The 17,781-nt window shown below is 39.8% G+C and overlaps 1 protein-coding gene across 1 annotated transcript; it reads right to left on the bottom strand.

The window, feature by feature from the left end:
• Positions 1-71: 71 nt before the first annotated feature.
• LOC128737529 (syndetin) lies at positions 72-10,238 on the bottom strand. The gene is made up of 5 exons (XM_053832198.1): positions 9,819-10,238; positions 9,451-9,747; positions 7,182-9,386; positions 7,001-7,116; positions 72-551 (listed from the first exon to the last, which is right to left on the bottom strand). Exons 1-5 carry the CDS (start codon positions 9,870-9,872, stop codon positions 206-208), a joined length of 3,018 nt encoding a protein of 1,005 aa, XP_053688173.1. The 5' UTR covers positions 9,873-10,238; the 3' UTR covers positions 72-205.
• Between the last annotated feature and the right edge of the window lie 7,543 nt (positions 10,239-17,781).

Genomic DNA, 17,781 nt, shown 5'->3' with positions numbered 1-17,781 from the left:
AATGTACATAGTTTTGTTCTGTTAAATAAAATAAACTCAGAAAATATGTTTCAAATAAAACAAATATTACGCTAAAGATTATGTCTTTCATGTTGCTTTCAGATTCCCGCTAAAGAGATAATAAATTACACCTAATTGAAGTTAGAATTAGAGTCATAACACAGAACAGATAGAGAGATGACTGAGAAATAATACAAAATAATACTTAAGATTCTTTGTTCAGATCATCGCGTGGAACGCCATTGCATTCGCTGCTACCGGCAGCTTCCAACATTGCCAGTAGCTTTTGGCGTACTTTTTTATCGCCGCTGCAGGCACACTGCACCAACGCGGTCAGATGTTTCGTCGAGTAGCCCCGGGAGTGGCCCTCCTTCAGCCATTCCTCCAGTACGTCCTTCGGTTGGTAGTACGCTTTGATGTACTGTTCGACGTAGGCTCGGTGTTCCGGATACTTACCGGCGGAGATAATTTCCAGAATCGATATAAAATGGGTGTAGTCCAGCTGCATCAGAGCTCGCCCACCCGGGGTGCACTTCTTAGCGCTGGAAAAGCTGCAAGCGAACAAAGTTTACGGCTCAAATTATGGATTCAAGCGGATAGGTACTTAAATACAGGATTACTATTTTTTCTATTCAGTAATAACTTGTTGTGATTGGGCTTTTAGCAGCCATACAATCATTCGTCGTCTTTTGTTTTTCACAATGTATAAATTACACATTTAGGCATGATTGAATATTGTGCAGAATGGTTTTGAAGCACATTTTTTTCATTCCCCAAAAAAAGATGCGTAAAGCTCTGGGTCCTCACCTATTCGGTTGTGCCCCCGATGTTTCCGGTTGATCCGGCTGAAAAGGGGTTTTAAATCTTCGGCTTCAATTAGTCTTGACAGAGTTCCACGATCCGTTGTATTTACATTGATAAAACTCCCCATATGACGTCTGGATGCATTTTTATTTGTTCTTTGCGCTTTTTAGCATATTTCTATCCTTGCTTGACTCAAATTCACTCACCGTAACTCCGATAGAACCACTAGAAAATGATGACTTTCAGCAAAAATATGATTAACAAACTCAATGATATATTCCGAAAATGCTGGTTTTTTTGAGTTCAACATTTTGAAACGAAAAATTCAGTAAGGTACGGAGGGTTTTTTCAGCGTATTAAGCGATTGTTTCTTCCGATTGCCATCAAATTGTTTATCTGATGGCCATCAAATTTTCAGGGTATTAAATGAAACATTTAAATTTATTTTTAGTGTCTCCGTTTCCCGCATAAACAAAACGCATAATTTTAATGACACATGCAACGCATACGACGGTCTAATGACTAAACTGCGACAGGAAAAAACAATAGCTTAGTTAGTAATAGTTATAGAAGACGACGCAGTGAGAATAGATGTTTAATGTAAGTTTGTGTTGACGAAAACTTCATTTTTCTGATCAAGTGCCGAATCGCACTTTTACCCCACTAGCGGGGCTAGGGCTGCCAAGTGGCCGTTTTTTGGCCGGCCCGACCGGTTTTTCATTTCCAAGGCAAAAAGGTCGGTTTTCCGACATATGAAGCCGGATTTGTTAAATTTTCTGATAAATTTATTAGCAATCCTGAGTATTGAAGATTGAAGATAGCCAATTTTGCAGTAACAATAGAGCTTTCTGACAGCTCAAGCACTCACACTAGCGAACACGAAATACGCGTGTATATACATGATGATTACCTCATTTTGGGGAACAGCTGATGCTGGAGAAACAAACCGAAAAATAGCGATTACTAGTTGTGTTTCTCCGTTTGTCACACTGCAGAGTACATATTTCCCATATTTCAGTCAAATTTTACATCCTGTTCCAAATTCAAGCACATATTTTGTAAATTTGCTGATATTTGAGCCAGGGGAAGACGAAATCCATTCTGTACCTTGGTGACAAAGGAAGGCATCTCTTTTGTTTACTGTTGTTGTTTGCCTCATTTTCAAGCGCCAATACACACGTAACTGGAAAGCTCTATACTTCGCTTCTGGCAGTAATATACATTAAATTGTCCACTAGCGCCAGAAGCAAGTAGTTGTCACTCTACTCTAAAACAGTGATTTACCAATACAGTGGTTTACCAATTTTATCTACCCATCAGAAAATTTTTGGCTGATATATTTGGAAAATAGACAAATTTGGGAAAAAATAAATTGCTCTAAAATAATTTAAAGGAACAAAATATATTGTTAATATTGATCATTTTCTTCAATTAGTTATGTCTTATTTCAGTGTAATTTTCATATCAATTTGTGTAATTAATCATATCAACCAGCAATTTTATGAAAAAAGACATATTGAAATTCAAAATTACTCCGATTTGATTTAAATTTTGTGTACTTATTTCTTTACAGTAAATTTTATACTCGTATTTTAATTTGACACTAGCTGACCCGACAAACTTCGTATTGCCACAAATTACACTGTGTTGTGACCAACCCCCCCTCCTCACCCCCCCCCCCCCCACAGACAGATAGACAGACGGACAGAAATCCATTTTTATAGGTATAGATTTAGGGTGCTCTTTTCTGGTTCAGAGGGGTCCCAAAAATTACCAATTTTTCGACTAACGCTTACGGGCACATCCCGACTCCGCTAGGAACTATAGTTTATCAACCTTTGTTTCTTTAAATTCAAAACTTTTAAAATTCATAACTTTTGAACCACTGAACCGATTTTAATGTTAATACCAAATGGAAAGTATTTTAATGAGCTTTTCAGGGAAAAAATTGGACTGAAGCTTAAAGTTTTTTTTATTATCACAAAAACATTGAAAACATTCGCTTTTTGTGTTTTCATGGTGTGTAGACCAAAGAAACTCTAAGTTTTTACAAAGTGTCGAGAATACAATGGAGAGGCATGGTTTTTGTTTTTACTTGATAATAAAAGGGGTATTTTTGACAAAGAAATGCGTCTCTAAAATAAAACACCTTGCGAGTCCATTGCATTTTCGCAACCTTATTTCTTAAAAAAAGAGTGTCTCAAAAACTAAAAATGTCACATATCTGTTTTTTCATATCTTATGTAAACAACTAGCTTGCCATTGAAAGTATAATGAAAACATAAAAAAACGAATATTTTGAATGTTTTAAGTGATTTTTAGAGTTTCAAGGCTCCTACAAAAATTGGACGAAACTGGCCACTTGTCTGGGAGTTCTCGGAAGTCCACAAAATTTGTCCAGATATATCTACCCGTACCCGTGATCTAACTTTGATTGATCTAGTTTTTAAATTCTGGCGTAATTTGAGGTGTCACATGATAAGTCATTGTACATGTTCGATACTGGCCATTTCCCACAGCGATAACTTAATCCTGAACATTTCCGGTTAGTCCCAATACAGCGTAAAACTCGTAAAATGGTCGCCAATCGGCATATGTTGCATAAAAAATCAATACCGGCTGTGATTTACGATCATTTTGGAAGTGTCATTGAAGATTTTTGACGTAGGACTACGTCTTTGTTTACTATACTGGGACTGGGTAGCACTTTATGAAAACGAAAATAGAAGTGTAACGTTGGAATGAAAATTTCAAATGCTAATAACTACTGAACTACTGAGTGAAACTGAACAATTTATATGTCGTTTGATAGATAAAAATGACCAGCAATTTTATGGGGGAGATGAGCAATTTTAAGGAGGGCGTAAGAGGGGGGCCTTCTATACAAATGTAACACAAATTTCTTCAAAACTCGAAAACTAATCAAGCAAATAGAACCAAATTTGGCATGTGGGGGTTTCAGAAGGCATGATTTTTTTCTGTAGTGTACTGGGACATCTTAACCTTCTAAGAGGGGGGGGGGGCTCCCATACAAATGAAACACAGATTTCCTCATAACTCTAGAACTTATCAAGCAAATGGAACCAAATTTGGCATGTGGAATTTTTTAGAGGCAATTTTTTTTTCTATGGTGGATTATGACTCCCCTCTAATTTCCTCATAACTCGAGAACTAATCAAGTAAAAGGAACCAAATTTGGCATGTGAGGGTTTTTGGAGGTAAGAATTTTCTCTATGGTGTACTGAACCCCCTTCCCCTTCTAAGAGGGGGGGGGCTCCCATACAAATGAAATGCAAATTTTCTCATAACTCGAGAACTAATCAAGCAAATGGAACCAAATTTGGCATGTGGAGAAGGACATTCGAATGGCACGTTAACATAGTCCACAGCGCTGTGAATCAAATCAAGATCAGGCAGCGAATGCTCGAAGTTTTTGATATACTGGCCTGAGGAGGCTAGTTGAAAGACCCCTAGTCCACATCTAGCCACGGGTCTGGGACGATTTTTAGCTGGAAACTAGCAGGAAACGGCACGACTGGACTAGAGGAACCAGGGGCTTCCAAAATGGAGTCAGATGGGCGTCCCGGAGATGAAAAAAGATTACTCAAGCGGTGAGATAGGTAGTCAGAAACGCTCGTCGGCAGGAATCGGCCAGTAGAAAAACGGTAATGAGCAGCCTCAGTAGGCCATGGGAACGGTTGCTGATCTCGGATGGACAGTGGCGGATTGGAGAGCGGTGTACTGGGTCACGGAATCTGCTTAGGCAGATGATTGTTGTCAGTATGTGTATACTTGCCTGGAGACGAAATTTGGGAAAGCCCTTCGCCAGACTCAACCCTAGCACCAGAACGACTCTGATGGCAGGAAACGAGGCAAGTCACCTGTCATTCTTTCGAATCACTTTTTGATTCTGATTAAAGTTTTTTTCATCAGAGAAAAAGATGACAGAATCATTATGATGAGGATGCTTCCACTGACTCAGAAGTTTTTTAGCTTTCTCGAATCGCCGTGATTTGGTCGTAGCATTCATAAATTGTCTTCTGCGTAGCGCATACGACTTATAACCAGTGTTGGGCACCGCTAATTCGCTAACCGACCAATCGAGAAACGCTAGTTATGCTTTATAATTTATACTCACACTAGCCGAAATGTTACTGGGCCATGATTCCAAATAAAATGCCGCTGTCTATTTTAAAATTAATAAACTGTAAAGCATTTTATCCATTATAATAGGTTTTGATCTTAGGTAAATTAAGAAAAGCCATGTAATAAATGTAAATTACAAATAATTTGTACACCGATAGATTACAATGCAAGTTATTGCGATATGTTCAGAAATAAACAGTAACTGTTAATTTGCAGTTTGCGATTAGTGATTAGCGAAATTTCCACGATTATCGAGCAAATTGTATCGGTTAGCGAATTAGCGAATTTGCGGTGCCCAACACTGCTTATAACCAAGGTTTTTGGCCATTACTCGCCGAATTGATAAGTCCGAACACCCGATTTCCCGAGCCATGGACCTCATTGATCATTCGTTCCACTTTTTTGACTCTGTTCCGTTCAGCGGTAATGGAGCGGCACTTGTATGCCTGCCAGGCAGATGTGTAGGAAAACTTATCATTTTCCCAAGCCTTCTTCTTATAGTACACTGTTCTTTCCTACACTTTTACCGACCGAACTATCTCCTTTACGCTTGCTCGGGCGCGCAATAAAACGACGATTATTTTCTTGCTTCGATATCTTTCAGTTTACTCAACACTCTTCGTTTACTTCGTTTACTAACACCCAGCAATATAAGCTATTCAGTGCTGCCAGATATATCTGAATATTACTTCGCAAACATGAAAAATTGCTATTTGAAATTTACTGCAAAAATTTGTCACGCACCCTGTAGATGCGCACAAGTAATTCGAAGACTCCCACTATTTTTCGTATTTTTTTATAGTTCTAACGCTTCAATATTCGCGAGTGATGAAGAAACAGTGAGATAAGGTGGTGTATAATTTGAATCAAGTGCAAAGGAGTGCTCTTTTTAACATTTAATTTAATTTATTTAATTGCTTTTTACTGCCAACAGGGTAGCATCCCCATAGCGCCGTAAATACAAAAGCTAAAACTATACTTTTTTCAATAATATTGTAGATAAATTGCTACAATTGCTCTTTATACTACTTTTTCGGAACGAAGGTTCTACAATTGATGAAGGGACGGTAGGGGAATAGTAGCTACTATTGGTAGCGGTAGCTGTAGGGGAGCGAATTGGCCACCTTTGCGTACTAAGGCAGTCCCCCTAGTAGCGACAATCTCTGACTGGATGGCAGTCTGGCACAGCCTAACATGGATGTTCCATACAGTGTAATTAAAACAGATCGCGCTATATGGAACAATGGAGGGCCCGTTCTTCCATCCGATACCATCTGATTTTTTACAAATGGATCAAAAATTGGGGCTTGCACAGGCAGGGATGGTTCGATCACTTTGACTCAATTTTGATTCATTTAACAGTACCGTCTCAGCCGAGCCAAATATGACAATGTCATATACAGAACATTTGTAGAACTAGTTCTGGTCTACAATTTTTCTGAACAAAGTTTTGCTGTATCTTTTGTAGTTACGGTGCTACAACGTTAGTAACTCATCAGTGACTAAATGAACGTTCATTTAGTCACTAATAAGATACTAGCATTGTAGTGCTGTAATTACAAAAGATACAGTAAAACTTGATGCAGCAAAATTATAGATAATAAGCTATTCTACAAATGTCCCATATATAACTTTGTCAAATTTAGCCCCGTTAAGGCGGTAATATCAAATGAATCAAAATTGAGTCAAAGTGATCGAACCATCCCTGTGCACAGGTTCCGGAGTCTACGGTCGCGCAATAAAGGAAGCTATTTCACTGGGAAAATGGTCCACCGTTCTGCAAGTGAAATTATATGCAATATACATGTGCGCCAAGATAAGCTGACAGCCTGAATCCTGAGATATACCGAGATAAAGTCAACATTGCACAGGCGTTGTAGAAAATATAACAGCGCGAGAAACCGTTCTCTCATTCTTTAACATTTTTTTGCAATACAGGCGCTATTTGAGTCACCCTTCCTGGAGGACGAACGCGCCTATCTTTTGAGCAATGAATGTTAGCTAAATGTGGTGGAATATTTCTATAAATTTTTTACTATAAAATACTCACCCTTCCACAAGCAGATGCGTAAGTACATGCGCAAAGCAATCCCACAGTGCCTCCTTCGGAAGGCTCATCTGCTGAGCAGACAGGTCCTCCATACGCATAGCAAAGTGTTGTACTCCCTAAAACCGAAACAATCACTTGAATTTAATGTTTTGTCCTATCATAATATGCCTGGACGGCCTACCCTGTTCATCGTATCGACATACGAACTGTGCTGCACATTTACGTGATTAATGTCCCACTTGACTTTACTCATCGCCTGCAAAACCAGCTGCAAATCGACGACACGTGCCGTAACGCACATGAAAATCGGCTTCCTAATGTCGGGCACCGCTTGCACCATTTCCGTTAAATACTGCCGCAATTGTCCATATGCCGCCGGATCGGTAACCTGCAACAATCCACCCAAGTACTCCTCCAGTAGCCGGAACTGTCCGACCAGACCGAGACAGCTCTCAGCAGCGACTATTCGTTTCTGTAGCCCGAACATAGCGTCCGGATCGGATAAATCTGCAGCAATCATTTCGTCTGATGGGGGCCACTTGCGAAGCTTGGGAACGATTGTTAATTGAATGCGGGACAGAATACATTTTAGCATTGAAGAATACAGGTTATCCCTCGGGACGGGTAGATCACGGGAAAAAATCTCATGTACCGCGTATACGTAGAAGTCGATCAGTTCGGTCATGGAAAGAACAATGTGGGGAGCGATCGCATGCAGCAGTTTGCAGAAATATAAATAGCGACCAATACAACGGAGCACGGTCAGAGAGGAGTTAGTGACGGTTAAACTATTGCTGGGCGAACTCGTGGGCGATGATTTGGCGACTTTCTTGGCTTCCGGACTGCCATCGAATTCTGTCTCGTTGTTATCGCTGCTATCCTCCGAGTAGTAATAGGACGATTCATCGGCAATCCCAGCGAGAATGTCCTCTTCCAGCATTGTACAATCGAATCCACCATCAAACGGGGAACTCATTTCGGTGAAACGCAAAAAGTACCCACATGATCCATACAGAGAACTCTCGTCCTGCGAGTGCAACGAAGAAGTACTAGTTATGGCCGGTTGGACGTTGGTAAGTGCGAGCGAATCAATAGGTTTATTATCTTGACTCGACAATCTGCCACCACTGCGATAAGTTGGGTGACCATTTTGTCCTTTGTGCAATGCGTGTTTAAAATTTTTGTATTCCTGTAGCTGACTAACGTCTGTGAAGCTGTTAATAGGGACCCACACTTCGTGATCAAGAAACAGGCCTATCTCCTCCAAACAAGTGGTATGATAACGACGAAAAAAATCCACACTCTGTCGCTGCATATGCTCCATCAGTTTAGCAGACGGATCGTCACAAAACTCAATGCCAACCTTTTTAAGCCTTTGAACAATTGCCAAAATTTGAATAAAATACTCGTACTTCAGCGTGCTCAGCTTGGCTGTACCAATAAACATGCAAATCTTAGCTTGGATATCATTCCATAACCGAAATTGTCCGCTCTCCAGCTTTTGCTGAATATACTCTTCGTGAAAGTTTCCATCTGGATTCACCGGCTGTTGCGCTTTTTCGCAAAGTTTTTGATTCTGATGCCAGCTTCGAACCTGATAGTAGGAAACTAGAATCTTCCAAAATGCCCGACATAAATCCGTCAGGCAGTGGATGTACTTTTCGCTTGGCACGGTCTCACACATTTGTTCGAATGTTAGTTTCGTCTGCTCCAGACTCGCCTCCATGTGCTGCTTAAGCACGGTAAAGGCAGCCGTGTGAATCGATGAGATAAAATTCATGTGCAGCTGATCCATCGCCAACAGTTGCTTTTCCAGTAATTTGTACGCTTCCTGTAGCTTGGCGTAACGTTTGGCATCGAATGCAGTAGGAATTTCGCTCAGCACACCTTCCAACTGAATTTCACTGGTCATAAGCGTATCATGCAACTTTGCCGCAAGCGACTCAACACATTTATATTGCTGGAATCGCTCCGATAGATTTTTGTTCTCCAGCAATATTGCGATCGCTCCTCCGTAGTCCGCATCGGAAAGTCGCTTTTGTAATCGCTGGTCAATCGAACGCATACTTTTTAGAGCATTCAAAGTTTTGAGGAGATTTTGAAGAGTTTGGCGTTTTTTGTAGGCCGCCAATATCTCCAGGTTAGTTGCCGTCAATAGCTTCCTTGAACCGTTCAAATATGTCCTCGTAGTACGGCACACATCAATCGTATCACGCAACATAGTTTCCGTTTCTTGTATTCTTTGGAATTCAGCATTACAAGCCGGTCGTTGTTCCAGGATCAACTGCAAAACCTTTTTCGAGATAACCTTGTGCTGTTGTTTCAATACACCCATTGTTCCTTCAATGCTTGAACAGTTAAGCAACTGATCCGCTTCAGATAATTTCTAAAAGAAACAAGAATTAGCATAAGCACTGCCTTAGAAAGGTTGCAAAACAGCAAACTTTCACCTTTAGCTCGTGAAGGCCAGTATTACTGCCGCCATCGAAGTAAATCGCCTCAGTAGACTCGAGAACTTCCTGGTCCGACAGTTTGTTTTTATCGGTAACATCGCGGCTCGATCGATCATCCGCATCATCATCAAACGGACAGTATAGTTCTAGCTGGGAAGCAGACGCCGTCGAATTGCGTCCGGACGAACCAGCTGTTCTGCCTGACAGAGAGGAATGTTTTTGTTGTGGTGTCTGATGATGCTGCTGTTGCGAATAATAATCGGTGAAGCCCATCTTGGGAATTTTCACGTCTTTCTACGTTGTGGATAAACAAATCGATTATTTTTATTTTCATTCCCTCGCAGAAAAATACAAAACAAACTTACTTTTTTATTGATTAGATCAAGCACCTTGTACTTAATCTCTTCCATTTTATCCATCGCTCCTAATCCCTTCGATGAGTAGGCCAATGGAATGGGGAGAAAGTCAAAAATGAATCACACTTGTGTCTACTGCTGCAACTCCTGCGGTTACAAAGACATTTTTCACGCTCTGTTGGAATAAATCACTACCACTGACTAGCTTTCCTCTGGCACTTTAACCACTGATGACTGATTGACGAAGTAGTTTCGAGGTCGCGCTTGTCTGACGTCGCTTCAAGACAGTCCAATAAATAACACCATCGTCATCGTCATCGAGCGCGCATGGATTGGCAATGTTGACGGAAATTCTTCACTTCAAATCCACGAATGCACAAGGAAAAAAATGAATATAATAAACTATTTTGCACAATGCTGCTCTTGGACCGCAGAATGAAGCTAAAGGGCGAAGCTGACTTTGTTGACAATTTGACATTTACAGCTGGACCCTGGACTGGAATGTGCAGGGGCTTGCGATGGGTGCCATGTTTTTGTTGCCAACATCTCAGCCAGGGGGCTGATATGACGTCACATTTTCGTTGCTCACATGAAAAAGGCGGCAAACGCAAAGCGATTTCACAAAACGAATTTATCTAACCATTTTCACAGTTTCACGTATTTCGCATTAATTGTCTGCCTGAAATTGGCTATGTGATGCTAAAACCTTGACTAAAATCGAACTAAAACTAACAAAATTTAACAATTTATACATCCGACTCGGTTGTCAGCTTGAGCCCATCTATGAAGCTGTCAGCTTGGGCCCGCTCTACACGCTCAACCTCGGCTACTCAAAATTGAGTAAAAAACTACTCAGTTTCGGAAAAACCGTGGGTACGCAAAAATGAGTAAAGGTGCTGTCACTCAAAAATGAGTAGGCATACATTTTCTCCAAAATGAGTAGTTTTTGCTCAGTTTTATTTACTTGGATAAATGGGTGGAAACTACTCATTTTTGAGTAACCGGGCATTTTGTCAAAACAGAGTAGTTTCTACTCAGTTTAATTAACTAGAATAATGGGTGGAAACTACTCATTTTATTGAAGGAAATGGTTAGAAAATACTCATTTCGAATATGTTATTTCAATTAAAATATCTAATTTAGTATGATGTATTATTATGAATATTTATTTGTAATTAATTTGTAAATTAATGTAATGCATTACGAACATCGGAAAAAGTTTCACATTATTTGAACTTAAGTTTTGAGTTTGCCCTCATTCTACCGTTTTCAATCCGAATTTCGTTTTCTTTATCTCGTTTCAAAGATATGACCCAAAACTGGCACCTAAAGTAAGTTGAGGAATATTTTGTTGACTAATGGCCACTTCAGCGTCGGTTTCGGAACATCCGGTAACTGTTTCGGGTGACATTTTTGACGTAGGACTACGTCTTTGTTTACATATACTGGGTAGCAATTTGTGAAAACGAAAATAGAAGTGTAACGTTTTAATGAATCTTTCAAATGATATTGTCAATTGCAAGGAAAATTGTCCAATTAATCAGTGCGCAATCGCTCATAAAAGTGCTATTTTAGCTTAAATCGTTTCAGTCTCTTAGGCGCACTTATTGCTTGGAAGATAACGAAAAAGTGCGCCGAAGACACCGAAACGATTTAAGCTAAAATAGCACTTTTATGAGCGATATCGCACTTTAGATGGTACAATTTTCCTTGCAATTGACAATAATAACTACTAAACTACTGAATGAAACCGAACCGGGATTTCTGTCTATCTGTCTGTCTGTTCGTATGTTCCTTATATACTCGGAAACTACTAAGCCGTTCGGCGTGAAAATTTGCATTTAGGGGTTCTTGGGGCCAAGAAAGGTTCTTATGATAATTAGAGAACCGTATCTCTCCTAATCCGGGGTGCTCTCATACAAATGAAACACAAATTTTTGCATAACTAGGGAACTTATCAAGCAAATGGATCCAACTATGACATGTGCGGGGTTTTGGAGGCAAGAAATTTTTCTATGGTGAATTGAGACCCCTCATCTTTTTAAGAGGGGGCTCCCATACTAATAAAATACAAATTTCCTCTTAACACAGACATAACTCTTATAAGAAAAATCAACAATAATTATCGTACCTAACATATAGCCTGAACACTAGCACCATCTATGATCGACATTCCCAAATATCAAATAGCAACATGGGTATCCATCGAAGTAGCAAGTATTTTTTATGGGGAATTCCACTTCTTTCGTCAAAAAGCACCAATTTGACCAAAACGGAGACATTCCCAATTAACCTAAATTTGAAATAACGGTTTAATCGGTACGAAGAATGGAAAACGAGTGTTATGTCTGTTTGTCTGTGCTCTTAACTTGAGGACTAATCAAGCAAATGGAAACAAATTTGTCCTGTGGGGGGTTTAGGAGGCAATACTTTTTGACGTAGGACTACGTCTTTGTTTACTATACTGGTAGCACTGGTAGTCAGATGCTATACATTAGTTGAACTTGTAAACTACTACTACTACTTGTAACTACTTGTAAACAAAAATGTTTCTCGTGACGTGATTTTGCGGCTGCCGTGCGGGAATGGGATAAGCAATTGCAACAAAATATGTTGGAATGATAGCGTAAACCGAAGATATCAGCTGGCTCTGCAACATGTAGGCTGACTGCCTTTTCCCTGAGAGGGCCAGGCTAAAATACTCAGCAGGTTGCTATAGGCATTTCCTTGCAGCATGGAGGATTTCGTCACTTCACAACTTAACTTATCAATTTAATAATTTTTGCAACAAGTATGAGTATGAGTTGCTATTAAAAAATGTGATGTGATTTCATTATTTTTTCGTGCATGAAAATCTTACGTAAGAAATGATTAAACTCCCTCCCCCCATCATGCCTGGAAACAAGCAGTTGTTTTACGATTCATTAATAAATTAATAAATTAAATAACTTATGTAGCCTAAAATCATCCCAAACTCGGGAACCGAGGGGCAAGACACTTCATAATATTATCATAATATTAATATATTAGGCTCTATTAAAACCCTATAAATGTATAAATAAATGTAACTTTATAGGGTTTTCGGTTATATTATGGGTGGGAAAGGTATTAAGGTTGGAAAAATATTTCCGTAGGGAAAAGTAATATATTTTCGACAGTGTCTTGCCCCTCGTCGGGAACCGTATATTATACGACTCCAAAATGTTCCTATTGTACATCAGTCTCATTTCATCATTTGTTCCGGGATCGACGCTGAAGTCGCCATTAGTCAACATCAACAAAATATTCCCCAACTTACTTTAGACGCCAGTTTTGGGTCATATATTTTAAACGAGGCAAGTAAAACAAAATTCGGATTGAAAATGGATGAATGAGAGCCAGCTCAAAACTTGGGTCGTTTTCACCCCAATGAATAATGCTCATGAACATGAGGACCACCTACCGGTAGTGTCGTATAAACATGGAGAAACGCTGGCAATGGCTATAGATTGGATAAATTCCAAGATTTTTGAGAAGTAGAAGCTACCAGAGGACTGGATGGAAGGAATGGTTTGTTCCATCTACAAAAAGGGCGATCGGTTCGACTGCTGCTGACCCTAGAAATGAGCGCAAATTCCGCCAATGATCAATTCCAAACAATTCCGGGCAAAATTTGTGGTAATAACCAAGGTCAGGCTGCAATAGGCCAAGGATACAATATCTTATTCTGCTCCCTGAAAATAGAAAGACGTACCAACTACTAAAGATGTGTAAGAATAAAAAAACAAAAGTAGTAAAGTAGTTGCTTAATAAACCAATACATACATAAAGAAATGATGAGAGTGCATTCATTGCAAAGCTTGGTTAATAAATAATGCATATAAATTATTATTGATATTCGTGTGCAATAATTGATGTATTCGAAATTGATGCAAGATTACAGAGGTGGGCACTACTAATCAGCTAACAGCGAACTAGCTAGCGCATAGTGCGTTCGTCAGGTTTCAAATGGGTTAGTAGTTTTGTTAGCTTGGTATAATAGGTTTTTATAATCTTATGAACGCATAAGGTAAATGGTAAAAGATGGTAAATGGTTGGATAAAGCGCAAAACAGATCCCATACTTGTGCTTAGCCTCCTATCCCTACGTCCACGTGATACCAGCCGAAATACGAGCTACCTCAGCGGAGATCCGGTAACCAACCCCGGTAGAAACAGAGGTCGTATACCAACAGGGAAGGAGGCACAGTGTTGTCTCGACACTTTAAGATGGCAACCCCATCACGAGACTTGGTAGCGTAGGCCTTAGTACCGTCTAGTAGTGTCTAAATCTAAAAAACTAAGAGTCAAGAAAATTGTACTCAGAACATTCGGCATAGACAAAGGCGACGAAATAAGGACATGCAATGGAATCTTGGTACTGCAACTGCAACTGGAACTGCAGATCGCTAAATTTCGTTCGGTGGCGACAGAGTGCTACTCGATCAGTTAGAACCCCGATATTTTAGCATCGTGGCACTGCAGGACTGTCGCAAAGGCGAAAAGGTATGCAGGGTCCGTGGCGGCAACGTACAATTTTACCAGAGCGTCGGAGCGACCAACGAGCTGGGAACGGGCTTCGTAGTGATGGGCAAAATGGAGGATCATAAACATGTATTGTCCACACGAAGGTAGACCCGACGACGAGAAGGAAGCGCTCTATACGCACCTCTAGGCAACGTACGAGAGCTGCTCACCACGGGACATCAAGATCGTCATCGGGGATATGAACGCCCAGGTCGGCAAGGAAGCAATGTTTAGACACAGAGAATAGACATTCAAGCAAAAGATCCCCACTAGGATAAAGCTTATGTCAAATTAGTTGAGAAACTATAGAGATTTTGTCGCTAAAGACGCATAAAATTCTACAATAAACTCACAACAACTAGCTTCTGGCGCTATTGTCACGCTTATATATACTAGCGCCTGAGGAGCCAAAGGTTATCAGTGTGCAAATCAAAAGAGTCATTTAGTTGGGAAACTATAGTCTCTGTGCTATAGTGGTGGTGACGTTAGCACACGCTATGTCCGAAGGTACTTATTATTTAATTTACATACACTTCAGATTTCTCTTCACAGGATTCACAATCCCCCTTGCAGTGACATGCAGTGAAAAATGAGTATTTTCGAAAATCTGAGAAAAATGGAGCAGCGTCACTGCAAGGGGGATTGATCAATCCGTACAAAACTTTGAGAAAATGAATGTGGGGTCGAAATGAGCAATTATCCCAAATTTGGTTGAAATCGGAGGTGGTGGAATACAACGGATATGATCACTAGAGAGGGGGTGACCCCTAAATGACCTTAAAAATTGAATTTTGCAAAAAACCTAAGATAAAATATTTTAAGACCTTCATTGAATTAATTGTTTTGACTAATACTAACATCCTGTGAAGAGAAATCTGTGGGGCATGCCGGTTAAATAATAAGTACCTTCGGACATAGCGTGTAGCATATTAGGTGTTTTAATTTGAAATTTTGTCCGAGAATTCCCGAAAAATTTGAAAGAGTCTAAAATTACTCGAGTTCGATTGGTTGTTGAGTTACGCAAAAATTTCTGTTTTATTTGTATGAGAGTCCTTATCTCCCTACCACAGGGGTAAGGGGTCTCAAACAATCATAAAAAAATCCTGCCTCCAAAACCCCCCAAATGCCAAATTTGGTTCCATTTGCTTGATTAGTTCTTGAGTTATGAGGAAATTTGTATTTCATTTATATAGGAGCCCCACCCCTCCTCAAGTTGGGAGGGGTCCCAATTCACCATAGGAAAAATTCTTGCCTCCAAAAATCTTCACATGCCAAATTTGGTTCCATTTGCTTGATTAGCTCTCGAGTTATGAGCAAATTTGTATTTCATTTGTATGGAAGCCCCCCCTCTTAAAGGGGAGAGAGGTCATAATTCCCCTTCTAAAGAGGGGAGGGGTCTCAATTCACCATAGAAAATATCCTTGTCTCCAAAAACACCCACATGTCAAATTTTGTTCCATTTGCTTGATTAGTTCTCGAGTTATGCAGAAATTTGTGTTTCATTTGTCTAGGAGCAGATACTCCTCTTAATGGGGGGAGGGATCTCTAACCATCATAAGAATCTTCCCCGGCCCCAAAAACCCCTATATGCAAATTTTCACGTCGATCGATTCAGTAGTTTTCGATTCTATAAGGAACATACGGCCAGACAGACAGAAATCCATTTTTATAGGTATAGATTTGTATGGGAGCCCCCCCTCCCCTCTTAGTGGGGTAAGAGATCTCTAACCATCATAAGAACCTTCCCTGGCACCAAAAACCTTTACATGCAAATTTTCACTCCGATCGGTTCAGTAGTTTCCGATTCTATAAGGAACATACGGGCAGACAGAAACCCATTTTTATAGGTATAGATTACCAACAAATGCATATTTAATTTTTATCGTAGAAGCCACTCAAAAATCAAAGCGCAGCCTTCACGGTTTAATTGGCTTTGTAAGCGAATATCGTTTGCCAGACACCCAAATAAGTAAAACTGTTTTTAGTAATCATTATAAAATAGATACGATAATAAGAAAACCGCTTAAATAAACAAGAGATAATTTGACAAAACAGATCTTAAAACATTTAAATCAATCAAAAACTGAATTGCTTTCCATCTGGTTCCTCTCTGACGTCACTGTTCTGGGTCAAATTAAGCAGTGTCGTTTGGCCGACTGGCATATAGGCAACACCTCGCGATATCCTCTGCAGCCTCAATTCTTCGCATTTCTACAAAACCGTCATCGCCAATTTAGCCAAAAAAATTCGCTGCTTCAGCATTCCCCTCCACCGATACGACAGCGGCTTTCTTCTTCTGTTCGGCATTCTCGATTATGAAACGATCTTGTCAGCTTCCCGTTAGGCAACTTGTTACATTTATATCGCTTGGGTAAATTCATTGCCGAAAGTCAAATGAGTAACGGAAATGTGAATTGGCCAGGCTGAAGCCGACTTGCGTGTGTCGAGACGCACAATTAATTGGCTACGAGTAGCGCAGGATTAAGTACAATGGAGAGGAATTCTTGATGCGGCAAGTGCCACCGCGGCTCTCGGCTGGTAAAGAAAAAAGAAAGTTCTGGAAGCCTCCGATAAATTAAATATTTTCAAAATAATAACAAAAATAAGCATGAGATGGAAAAAATGATAAAATTGACCATTGGCGGTCGCGATGCGAGTAAATATAATTGATATAAATAGATAGTTGCATTATTTCCAAAAAAAATCCTATACAGCCTGAATTCGTTAATTGGGCCACGACTGCACTCCAGCTGATTCGCTAATTGGGCCGACTGACAGTTGTTAGAAATTTCTAAACTCGAAAATTCCATACAATTTTGACATTCAGGTTGTCACATAGCCCAATTAGCGAACACCCAATTAACGAACCGCCCAATTAACGAACCACCAATTAACGAAACTTTGCTGTACTTATTTAACTAAAGTTTATTTAGTGGAAGCTAATTGGAAGCGTTAACCCATTTAAAACCTAGTGAACACACTATTCGTTAGCTAATTCGCGGTTAGCTGATTAGCGGTGCACACCTCTGCAAAATTAAATTAGTAAAACATAAAAAGTCAAATTTAAAACTATACAATTTACGATTCTGCGTTTAGCACGCAGAACATCGTAGTTATGTGAAATAATTAAGTTCAAAACAATCTCACCGGCACTTACAATATGTTCTCTTGTCCGTTTCATCAGCAGCAGCACATCTATGAATTTGCTGCAGTCCAAAGCAGGTCAAGGTCATCTCCAACAGTAATTAAACAGTCAGCTCTAACCGCTCCAACTCGCGATTTGCACCGAACATCCACCAGCAGTATTTAAAAAGTTTGATGACTCGTGCATCTTGCGTTCACTTTTGTTCACAAAAATAAACCAGTAACTACTTTAAAAAATTTAAAAAAAAAACAAACGAGAGCGAACAAGCGTTAAATCAACAACA

The sequence above is a fragment of the Sabethes cyaneus genome, chromosome 1 (genome assembly GCF_943734655.1).
Source record: "Sabethes cyaneus chromosome 1, idSabCyanKW18_F2, whole genome shotgun sequence".
In the NCBI taxonomy this organism is placed as follows: Eukaryota; Metazoa; Arthropoda; class Insecta; order Diptera; family Culicidae; genus Sabethes; species Sabethes cyaneus.
This window is presented reverse-complemented; position numbering and strand designations above follow the sequence as displayed.